The sequence below is a fragment of the Maniola jurtina genome, chromosome 27 (assembly GCF_905333055.1).
Source record: "Maniola jurtina chromosome 27, ilManJurt1.1, whole genome shotgun sequence".
Classification (NCBI taxonomy): Eukaryota; Metazoa; Arthropoda; class Insecta; order Lepidoptera; family Nymphalidae; genus Maniola; species Maniola jurtina.
The window spans coordinates 4655198-4666934 of NC_060055.1; the positions used below are offsets into that span (position 1 = coordinate 4655198).

The 11737-nt window shown below is 38.5% G+C and overlaps 2 protein-coding genes across 2 annotated transcripts; both read left to right on the forward strand.

Moving 5' to 3' along the window:
• Positions 1 to 737: 737 nt before the first annotated feature.
• On the forward strand, positions 738 to 3374 carry LOC123879129 (adenosine 5'-monophosphoramidase HINT1). Its single transcript, XM_045926678.1, has 3 exons — positions 738 to 893; positions 2071 to 2182; positions 3162 to 3374. The coding sequence occupies exons 1-3, from the start codon at positions 780 to 782 to the stop codon at positions 3320 to 3322; spliced, it is 387 nt and encodes a 128-aa protein (XP_045782634.1). The 5' UTR covers positions 738 to 779; the 3' UTR covers positions 3323 to 3374.
• A 582-nt stretch (positions 3375 to 3956) lies between these two features.
• On the forward strand, positions 3957 to 8952 carry LOC123879110 (translin). The gene is made up of 7 exons (XM_045926651.1): positions 3957 to 4127; positions 4333 to 4420; positions 5296 to 5392; positions 6127 to 6242; positions 7189 to 7271; positions 7866 to 7957; positions 8736 to 8952. Exons 1-7 carry the CDS (start codon positions 4050 to 4052, stop codon positions 8899 to 8901), a joined length of 720 nt encoding a protein of 239 aa, XP_045782607.1. The 5' UTR covers positions 3957 to 4049; the 3' UTR covers positions 8902 to 8952.
• Positions 8953 to 11737: the final 2785 nt, after the last annotated feature.

An 11737-nucleotide genomic window follows, 5' to 3' on the forward strand; every position in this document is an offset into this window, starting at 1 on the left:
TTTCACAACTTAAACGCACGGCACCCCCTTAGAGCGCTTTCCAGTCAGTTAACAAAAAAAAACACTCCAAAAAGGCAGAGCACGCCCGCCAGCCAACACCAACACAGACGAAGTCCAATAGTGGGTACCTACAAACTCTGGGTTTGAGTCGTAGTCAGTTACACTTGGGTTGTACTGTACTAAATGCATGGACGTACTTATAGTACCCCTTATAAGATCACTTTGTTGTCTGTCTGTCCGTCCGTCCGTCCGTCATGTCTGTCAAGAAACCTATAGGGTACTTTCCGTTGACCTAGAATCATGAAAGGTAGGGAGGTAGGTCTTATAGCACAAGTAGGTGCAGGAATAAATCTGAAAACCGCGAATTTATGGTTACATCATTAAAAAAAATTAAACTGTGTTTCAATTTTCAAAATAAGATAACTATACCAAGTGGGGTATCATATGAAAGGGCTTTACCTGTACATCCTAAAACAGATTTTTAAATTTTTTTATATATAACTAACTAGTTAGTTAATAGTTTTTGATTTATTGTGCAAAACGTTGGAAATAATACCCGACTACGAAACCTTCAGTGCGCAAGTCTGACTCGCACTTGGCCGATTTTTTATTTATATATGGATTTTGATATCATCAAGTCAATGCTGTCGACCTTCTTAGACCTAAACACTAGAACCCAGAGCCGTAAAAATGGAAGAAAAAAAGCATCACACTTCCTTGACTGATAGTTGGTTTTGTAAACGTCAAATCGCAGAAAAAAAAACATATTCATAAAAAACATGGCGGGTGGAGAAGTGGAACTCGCGCAATCTGCGGCTCCTGGAGGCGATACGATATTCGGGAAGATATTGAGGAAAGAGATTCCTGCTAAATTCGTCTATGAAGACGACCAGGTAACTTTTGTGTTCATAATGCTATTTTTTTTACCGGCCGGTTTCATATCAGCTGTTCCTGGATAACCTTTGCCTTTACTATAAAAAAAAACATTCTGGAATATTGTAGAAAAGAAATAGAAACTAGTGTTTGACTTTGATATGTAACAAAATTAAATGTAGAAAATCCGCGAGTTCCAAGCAAGCCATTAGCTGAATCCACTACTTTTTTTATACTTATTTAATCTTAACTTTTCGGACGATTCACAATATAATCATGTAATCATCATTGCCCAGCCTTAGTACCATCATTGAGTGTAGACCACGGGTCTCCCCTCAAAATGAGAAGGGCTTAAGCAATAGTCCACCACGCTGGCTAAGCACAGATTGACAGACTTCACACACCTTTGAGAACATGGAGAACTCTCAGACATGCAGGTTTCCTCACGATATTTTCCTTCACTGTTAAAACAAGTAATGTTTGATTGCTCAAAACGAATATAATTCCGAAAAGTGAGAGGTGGTGTTGAATAATAGTTATTTGTTATGCAAGGCTACAAAGTTGTTATTTTGTTGTGAGAGTTTGTATTGAATTCCGAGCCAGCAAGGATTCTATAATCCATACTAATAATATTGTAAATGCGGAAGTGTGTCTGTCTGTCTGTCTGTCCTTTTTACCGCCCAACAGTTTAACCGATTTTGACGTTTAGTACAGGGTTGGCTTATATTCCAGGAACAGACATAGGCAACTTTTTATTCTGGAAAATCAAAGAATTCCCACGGGATTCCTAAAAAACCCATCCGCTTAACCGATTTGTATGAGATTTGGTACCGAGGTAGCTTGCGTCCCTGTAATTGACATAGGCATTTTATCCCGGAAAATCAAACAGTTCCCACGGGATCTTTAAAAACCTAAATCCACGCGGACGAACTCGTGGGCATCCTCTAATAGTAATACAATAATAGTAAAGACTGTAAGGGCGAACTGCGTTTCTGAACGTCTCAATAAGTGGTATTTTTAGTAGAAATAAAAAAGATGTGTAAATCCACCAACAATAGACTACAGTTCGTCACGTTTGAATTTCAACTCATACTTTACATGTTAGCGAACAAAATTACCACTTTCCACACAGATTTCAAATTGCAAAGGAATCCCTACCGAGTGAGTGAGATGAAAAATTAATTATATGTATTTCAGTGTGTGGCCTTCCACGATGTGAACCCGCAAGCACCAACCCACATCCTGGTGATCCCAAGAAAGCCAATCCCTCAGCTGTCTAAAGCGGGAGATGAAGATGAAAACTTGCTAGGTATCATTTATGTATTTAACAAGTGTAAATTAAAAATTTATAACACCCCCGACAAGTGAAGGTTACAGTAACTAGAAAAGAGCTGATAACTTTCAAACGGCTGAACCAATTTTCTCGGATTATAGCTATCAAGCCACCTTTCAAACAAAAAAAAAATTAAAATTATTTTAGGAGCTACGATGCCACAGACAGATACACACGTCAAACTTATAACACCCCTCTTTTTGGGTTGGGGGTTAAAAACATTGATTATCATAGTAGGTCACAAACAACATACTATACTTATTATGTTGTTCATGACCTACTATGATAAATCTTACTCAAAGTTCAAGTGACCATGTTTGCTGACATAATATACACATCATTCTAAGTTTCTTATTGAGAATTGTAGAAAAATGGTTTATTTAATCTAAGATTTTCAAGCAAAGCTTTTTTAACCACCAGGTTTCTAGTGGGCATTGTTTTTGCGAAGGAAAGTCATGTTTTTTTTTCATCCATTATAACTTAACACTGGCGATTTGTACAGCACTGCAAAAGTTCATGGGCATCGGTAATTACTTATCATCAGATGCTCCTTTGATCGCTATTTGTATAAAGATAAAGAAAGTCTTGGATCCATAATATTACATCATCACTGGCAACACCTGGTGGTGAAAGTGTTCAGTTTAAGAAATTAGTCAAAATAATGAGTTTGACATGAGTTACTCACAAATTAGTCGATACTATAGCTAATTTCTTAAACTGGACCCTTTCAAGTAAAGATTTTTATATAAACCTCTGAGGATGATACTGCCATTGGCGCAATTAAAATCCCATAAGCCAAAACCAAGTTAAATTTGAATTTTGCGGGAAGACCCATCGCATGCACCATAAAAAAACTTAAATAAAGGAAAAAGTCTTGGATCCATAATATTACATCACCACTGACAACACCTGGTTGTTCAACTAGTATTAAAGTATATATCTTTTCTATTTCCAGGACATCTGCTTTCTACAGCTCGCAAAGTTGCAGCCCAAGAAGGTTTAGACAAATCTGGATTTCGATTGGTTATTAACGATGGGAAGAATGGTGCGCAGAGTGTTTACCATCTACATATTCATATTCTAGGGGGGCGCCAAATGCACTGGCCCCCTGGCTAAGTGTTGGTGTTTGTCTGTGGTTAATAAAGCGAATGTTGATCTATATAGAAAGCGAAAAGGTGTTTAATTTCTTCCATCTTAGGAGTTAGGAAATTACTGCCTTCAATCCAAAGACCAAGAAAGAGTTTTAAATTTCGCGCCAAATGAATACTTGTTAGACAATTTGGCCAATGCTTGGTCTATGAGAAACCGATAACCGGTCGGATGATTTTCACAATCGAGTTGGTTCGTCTGTATTCAACTTTTTTTTTTTAATTTATTTTACGGCCCTGGATAACAGTCCTTTAAGGCCTGTATTCAACTTTTAGCAAAGATGGCCACAGAGTACATAATAATATGAGATGGCTCCCTAATATTTATTATTTGTCTGGGACTTCGTCTGTGTTGGTGTTAGATGGCGGGTGTGCTCTGCCTTTTTGGAGTGTTTTTTTGTTTAAACTGACTGGAAAGCGCTCTAAGGGGGTGCCGTGCGTAGGTCGGCGAGCGCCGGCACAGACGGGGTCCATACTTGTATCGTTTAACTAACTTGTTACAATATAAATTTGACATTGGCTAATCTTTGTAAAGCCAGACGAAAGAGGGAAAAAAAAAAATTTGTCTGTGGTTGGAAAATCTGTGTGGTCTGTACTCTGTGATGAGCGATGACAATTGACAATTATTAAAAAAAATTAACAACAACAATTTCAAGTTGTTATTTTTCAATTATCATTACAATAAACAAAGAAAAATGAGTGGGAATCATTTAATTAATTCAATATTCAGCGATTTCCAGAAGAGCTTGGACGAAGAACAGGAGGTTCGCGAAGTAAGTAACGTGAAAACAAGTTCGCTAGTCGCTACATCCCAAACAAAATGCCGCAAGACTCAACAATAATTGTTTTAAATAATCAAATTTACTGTTAGAAACAAAGTCATTACAGTACGAATAAATTTTATCGATGTCTTTTTATATCGTTTACACTTATGGGTGCTCATATTACATTAATTAGTAACAAATTTTATATTTTTAGGTTATACGCAACGTTTGCAAGGAAGTTGACCAAATATCGCGGGAAATAACAACAATTCTCCAAGTAATACATCACGATGAGGCCGGGAGTAAGTATTATAGAGTAAGATCCCAGGACCGCCAGACATTACTTTTTTAATAAGAAACAAAATGTGTAGTATAGTGTTGACTGGTGTATACTTTTAACTAAAAGCCATGCCTTGCCTAGTGTTAGGATGTCCGCCTTCTAATTGAAGGTTGGGGGTTCGATCCCAGGCACGCTTCTCCAACTTTTCGGGAGCTATTATTATTATCTATTTAACAGACTAAGCTGCGTCTATATCAGAAGTGCTTCGGGTTTTCCAAGTGTTTGTCTTGAACTGGTTAACAGAGCTTGTCATAACCACATCCTTGGGCAATTTATTCCATACTCGCCGATGCCCGCGACTTCGTCCGCGTGGATTTAGGTTTTTCGAAATCCCGTGGGAACTCTTTGATTTTCCGGGATAAAAAGTAGCCTATGTGCTAATCGAGAATATTATCTATCTCCATTCTAAATTTCAGCCAAATCCGTTCAGTAGTTTTTGCGTGAAGGAGTAACAAACATACACACACGCACATACAAACTTTCGCCTTTATAATATTAGTGTGATGTGATGTGAACAACTCTGCTGGTCAGAAAGTTTTTTAAGGTAGCTTCATATCATGCCCCTTAAATCTAGGATTGCTGCTTCTCGACACATTGCGTTTTTAGCAATTAAAATATCACTTGCATTAGTGGTGAAGGCATACGTCGTAAGGAAACCTGAGTGCCTGAGAGTTCTCCATAGTGTTCTCAAAGGTGTGTGAAGTCTGTCAATTCACACTGCACAAGCATAATCAACTATGGCCTAAACCTTTCTCATTCAGAGAGGAGATCCTTGTTCAGTAGTGGGCCGGTGATGAGTGGATGATGAGGGGTTGATATAAAAGTTTATGTTTCCAGTATCACCAGCATGCTTGAAGGCCCGCGAACTATTCGAGAAGGCAAGTGAGGGCTACGGGAAACTGAAGCAAGCTGTTCCAGCCACAGATTACTATAAGTATGGATATACTCATTGATTTTTACATTTTTAGGGTTCTGTACCTCAAAAGGAAAAACCCTTATAGAATCACTTTGTTGTCTGTTGTGTCTGTCAAGATAACCTATAGGGTATTTCCTGTTGACATAATCATGAAATTTAGCTGGTACGTAGGTGTTATAGCACAAGTAAAGGTAAAATCCGAAAACTGAATTTGTGGTTACATCACAAAAAAATATTAAAAAAACCGGCCAAGTTCGAGTCAGACTCGCGCACTGAGGGTTCCGTACTCGGTAATTTTTCCCAACATTTTGCACGATAAATCAAAAACTATTATGCTTAAAAATAAATAAAAATCTGTTTTAAAATCTGTGTTAGTGTTTGTTTAGTGTCCCTTTCATATGATACCCCACTTGGCATAGTTATTTTACTTTGAAAATTGAAACGCATTTTTTTTTTTAATGATGTAACCACAAATTCGCGATTTTCAGATTTATTCCTGTATATGGGCTATAAAACCTACCTACCTGCCAAATTTCATGATTCTAGGACAACGGGAAGTACCCTATAGGTTTCTTGACAGACAGACGGACAACAAAGTGATCCTATAAGGGTTCCATTTTTCCTTTTGAGGTACAGAACCCTAAAAACATTAATGCGCCTTGGTCTGTGTGTCAACTTATATGCCCATATAAGTTGATTGCCTTACTTGAAGCAGCCATGGAGAGCACTCTTAAATGCTCATATATCCACAGGTACCAAGACCACTGGCGTTACATGACTCAGAGGTATTGCTTCCTCATCTCACTGACTATTTGGCTGGAGCAAGGCATCCTGGCCACTCATGACACAGTTGCAGCAATCCTAGGCAGTAAGTAATGTTACAATTTTTTTGAGAGGGCTTTGAAGATTTTGGCCTACGCCATAGAATAGTCCGCCATTTTACTTTTTTAGGGTTCTCTACCTCGAAAGGAAAAACGGAACCCTTATAGGATCACTTTATTGTCTGTCTGTCTGTCAAGAAACCTATAGGGTACTTCCCGTTGACCTAGAATCATGAAATTTGGTAGGTATGTAGGTCTTATAGCACAAGTACAGGAATAAATCAGAAAACCGCGAATTTGTGGTCACATCATTTGAAAAAATATATATATGTTTCAATTTTCAAAGTAAGATAAGTATACCAAGTGGGGTATCATATGAGAGGGCTTTACCTGTACATTCAAAAACAGATATTTATTTATTTTTATGTAGAATAGTTTTTGATTTATTGTGCAAAATGTTGGAAAAAATACCTGAGTACGGAACCCTCAGTGCGCGAGTGTGACTCGCACTTGGCCGGTTTTTTTTTTCTAAAATAGCGGCCAGGCATAAAACCTGTATTGATCAGACTGGTTAGACTGTTGTACTGATGACTCCACCAGTACAATTTTAATAGTTTATATCTCTGAAAGGTTTTGCCTCATAATATAATACTTGTTTGTATTGTCGCTACAAGCCAGCCAGCTATTGGTTAGTCTAAGTTTTATGTGTGACCGCCATTTTGAAAAATAAAATAAAATGGCGGGCATGAAGGTAGGCCAGGCTCCATATTAAAATATTCAAACCCCTTTGGAAGCTTTTTATGTATTTGAAAACTAGATCTTAAAAATCCTGTGGGAACTAGTTTTTCAGGACCAAAAGTAGCCTATGTCTTTTCCCAGGTAGCAAGCTATCTCTGTTTCAAATTTCGTCAAAATCGGTTAAACAGATGGGCCATGAATACTAGCAGACAGACAAACACTTTCGCATTTATAACATTAGTATGGATGTTTCAGTAAGTGCAGTGGAAGAAAAGGCTGGATTTCATCTTGATATAGAAGACTACCTCGTGGGCTTACTGCATATGTGCTCAGAATTGGTAAGTAGATCATCTTGAGACGTGATCACATGCCGGCCCACTACTGAACACAGGTCCTATCTCAGAATGAGAATGATTTGGTCATAGTCTACCACACTGGCTTAGTGTGCATTCACTTTTAAAAACATTATGGAGAATGAAAGCTGTTAAAACTTTTTTTTGATTCTGATAAAAGTTAGGCCTTGACTGAAATCTCACCTGGTGGTAAGTGATGATGCAGTCTAAGATGGAAGCGGGCTAACCTAAAATTATTTAGAAATAAAAATCTGTTTTAGAATGTACAGGTAAAAGCCCATTATGATTGGGATTTCAATCTTTGAAAGTTGAAAATATTATTGTACTGTAAGAAGTGGCATATTATTGTAAATTGTACATTTGAAAAGAGCAACCGCCGAGTTTCTTGCTGGTTCTTCTCGGTAGGAACAGCATTCCGAACCAGTGGTAGATTATTTTGACGATTCAAAAGCACTTGTAAAAGTTTAATTGAATAAAAATAATTTGAATTTGACAGTAGACCATAGACAATAGAGAATAATACATAGACTATGGAGTTACAGACGGATGACATTATACAACAGTACACATTGGTTGCAGGCGCGGTTAGCAGTCAACTCAGTGACACGAGGGAACTATGAAAAACCGTTACAGATATCCAAGTTCGTTATGGAACTCAACGCTGGATTCAGGTATGTTGCAAAATCAGTTGAACAGGTTTAGAGCCTGCTTCATAGAAGCAATAACTCGTTGGCGGGTGGAACTAAAGCTGGGTCCAGACGAGTGTAACGTGTAATGTAACCCCCCGTCCGCACACTGCCCGTGTGGCATGGGAAGGAGCGAGGAACGGAGGCAGAGACATAGTGTGACCGCGTTACTCGCATGTTCCTGGCTCATGCCCATCGCTCCCTATTTTGTCGGTAAGTAATAGCGCGCACGCTGCCACAGTTTCGACGTCCATCGCGTTGCAAAGACAAGCGACTTAGTGCGGCGGCGTCGCGATTAAGTGCGCGAGTAGAGCAGTGTGTGGACGGGGGGGGGGGGGGGGGGGGTAAAATTACGAATGACATGAAAGACGACGAATCGATTGACACCTCATTCATCAAAATCGGCCCACGGCGGCGGCGCTACGGTGTAACACACAGAATCTGGATACAAACATACATACCCACATTCATACATAGACTGCTAAAATCATAATCCTTCCTTTTAGCTTTGTCGCAGTCGGGTAAAAAGTGGGGGTCTCCAAATTTTTTTTTTTCTATTGTATCGAGTGGGATGTCAAATGAAAGAAAAAATTCTGAGCTCATGAATATAAATGTACTACATTAAAATATATCAAGCGACAGAAAAACAATTTTACTATGATATTTCAGCGTTTATTGAGACGATCGCAGTCGGGTTTTAGTTTTCAACTTTACCTTGTTACTGCACTAGTATGTGAAATGTTTTTTTTTTCTTTGTTCACAGGTTATTAAACCTCAAGAACGATCACCTTCGCAAGAGATTCGACGCTCTCAAGTATGACGTGAAGAAGATAGAGGAGGTTGTCTATGACTTGTCCATCCGTGGTCTGTTGCCCAAACCGGAAGCGCTGGACGCACCGGAAACCGCTGACGCTAAGACTGACTCTTAGGTTTAAGTTTATTTTGGATTAAATTAACTATGAATTAAATGATTTTTTTAAATAAAATTGTGTTTAATTAATAACATGTCACCGCCAATTTTTATGGTTAGATTTTCGTTTTTGATGTCATTTTGTTTGGTTTTAAGGCTCTAGTATCGACTATAACTCACAAATTAGTCGATACTAGCATTAATTTAATTTAGAACTATCAAACATCGTGACTTTAGCTGCCAGTCGCGAGCCTATTGATTTTTGTAGTGTTCACTAAAATTTAGACTTTAATTTAAAACTCATGTTCTGTCCTTTTTTAGCAATATTAAAAAGAAAAAGATACAGATACTCTAAATTCCGCATTCCTTGACTAAAATAGTCCGTTACAAACTAAAATAACAGTACTAAACTAGGTTCTAAGTCTAATGCTACGTGGCATTATGAAAGGGATAGCAATACACAAGACCTGTCATTTTAATTTCAGATTGTTACTATATAAGTTACAGGCGAAACGAATCAAAAGCGTGTAAAAAAAAACAACAGTATTTATTGTGACACATTTATTCTATAAACGATATCAAAAACTTAATATAGGTATTGACAACTTAATATACAAATTGTAAGGACAGTGCTAGTACAAGTGTAAATTAAAAATTTATAACACCCCCCGACAAGTGAAGGTTACAGTAACTAGAAAAGAGCTGATAACTTTCAAACGGCTGAACCGATTTTCTTGGATTATAGCTAAGAACACTCTCGATCAAGCCACCTTTCAAACAAAAAAAAAACTAAATTAAAATCGGTTCATTAGTTTAGGAGCTACGATGCCACAGACAGATACACACGCCAAACTTATAACACCCCTCTTTTTGGGTCGGGGGTTAAAAAACGAAGACAGGTGAAAGTACTGATGATTACAGTAGCCAGTAGGAAATGTGGACCTTTAGACAGGGATTTCGGCTTCGTGTAGCGTTGTCTCTGTCACTCACACTTATGTGACGTTTTATCGCTCTTAACGACAGAGACAACGCTCTAAGAAACTGCTATCTTTCTTCTAAAGATGTACAATACTTTCTGCCGGATACTGTACTGATAAGATACCACAAAAAACGCGTTTTTTTAAAATCTGTATTTTTAAAAGTTCGCAATGTATTGCGAATAAAACTGACGGACGCTGCGTAGATAGGTGCCGCGAGATCAATGCCGCGTCGCATAGGCAGGGCATTGACCCCGAGTTTTGCATGCTCTACATTGCGGGTTTAAAAACTACTGAATCACTAAAACTACTAGTTGTTTATGGCAAACTAGGGGATGCCCGCGGCTTCGTCCGCGTGGATTGCGATTTTTTAAATCCCGTAGGAACTCTGATTTTCCGGGATAAAAAGTAGCCTATGTCCTTCCCCGGGACGTATCCCAAGTCTGTACCTTTCATTAAAATCGGTTCAGCGGTTGGGCCGTGAAAAGTAAAACGTTGCAGACAGACACACGCATTTATAATACATTTTAGTATGGACGGATTGAGTTTAGGTGCTATAATAATAGCGCTAAGTTTATAGTAAGGCGGCCGTTTAGTGGTAGGTCCCGGGTTCGATTCCCGACAGAGGTTTGGAATTTCATAATTTCTAAACGTCTGGTCTGGTCTGGTGGGAGTCTTCGGCCGTGGCTAGTTACCACCCTACCGGCAAAGCCGTGTCGCCAAGCGATTTAGCGTTCCGATACGTGGGTTTAATGAAAACTGCTATACCCTTCCAGGTTAGCCCGCTGCCATCTTAGACTGCATCATCACTTACCACCAGGTGAGATTGCAGTCAAGGGCTAACTTGTATCTGAATAAAATAACTAAAAAGAATATACTAGCATTCTAATTACAACCTATACTATTATTCCATAATTAGTTATACATTATAGGAAAATAGAGTAACACCAAAGAAATCATTTTTGTGCAAAGAATGGACCTGGCTGGCTGAGCGCGGGAGCACAACCAGTATTCTCAGCACATAGCACAGTTTTTTGTACCTCCTGAAAATTTTAAGATAATGGACTTAAGTCCTTTTCAAAATACCCGATACATTTTCATCTATACCTTCTAACATAATAAAAAAAGTTTTATTCTAACATTTGAAAAATGAACCTATGTGGTTCCGTTGGCACCCTTCGGCGGACGTTTTTAGGGTTCCGTAACCCGAAAAACGTTAAATAATCATTCTCTCTCGTCTCTCTCACTAGACCGACTTTTGACTTTGCTCAGATTTAAGACACTGTTAAAACGAGACAGCGTTATACCGCTGGCATAAATCTGTCTCGTTTTAACTGAAACTCAAGTCTTAGTAAATTCAAAGTGCGCTCCATAGATTTGAACCTTAAACCATGCATGGTACATAATTATTATTACTTAAGTCTTAAAATATCACAAAACAGTAAACGTTTTAAAAACAATCACAGACTGGAAGTGAAAATGGTCCTTTTAAAAGCCGATTCACACCAAGCACATACACGTGACACGTGCGTAGTGACGCGCGTGAATCCGTAGACATAACTACACGCATTACGTCTACGCGAACGTTCACGCCACGCAAGCGGTATGCCATGTCTCATACAGCTCCATACATTACAACGCAATGCTACGCGCTACGTCTACGCTTACGCGGCCTGTGTGACCGGCGCTTTAGTCTTCAAGGACTTAGTATAAGATTCTACATCTCACCAAACGTTAGAATTGGAGCAATTTCAAGTGTTTCGAACACTTCAGCGTTAATGTAAAATGGTCCTCAATGACCTTGCTTTAAAGTTCAGTTTATCCATGCAACTACAGCCAGCGCTCGAATTTAATTTGGTTTTTCGCAATTTGTAAACT

What these genes read in the sequence shown, in the direction of transcription:
- LOC123879110 (XM_045926651.1), top strand. Translation starts at nt 4,050, where the DNA reads ATGAGTGGGAATCATTTAATTAATTCAATATTCAGCGATTTCCAGAAG. An exon ending in ACATCACGATGAGGCCGGGA is followed by an intron (nt 4,421 to 5,295) that starts GTAAGTATTATA and finishes TTATGTTTCCAG; the next exon opens with TATCACCAGCATGCTTGAAG. An exon ending in TGCATATGTGCTCAGAATTG is followed by an intron (nt 7,272 to 7,865) that starts GTAAGTAGATCA and finishes CATTGGTTGCAG; the next exon opens with GCGCGGTTAGCAGTCAACTC.
- LOC123879129 (XM_045926678.1), top strand. Translation starts at nt 780, where the DNA reads ATGGCGGGTGGAGAAGTGGAACTCGCGCAATCTGCGGCTCCTGGAGGC. An exon ending in TCGTCTATGAAGACGACCAG is followed by an intron (nt 894 to 2,070) that starts GTAACTTTTGTG and finishes TATGTATTTCAG; the next exon opens with TGTGTGGCCTTCCACGATGT. An exon ending in TGAAGATGAAAACTTGCTAG is followed by an intron (nt 2,183 to 3,161) that starts GTATCATTTATG and finishes TTCTATTTCCAG; the next exon opens with GACATCTGCTTTCTACAGCT.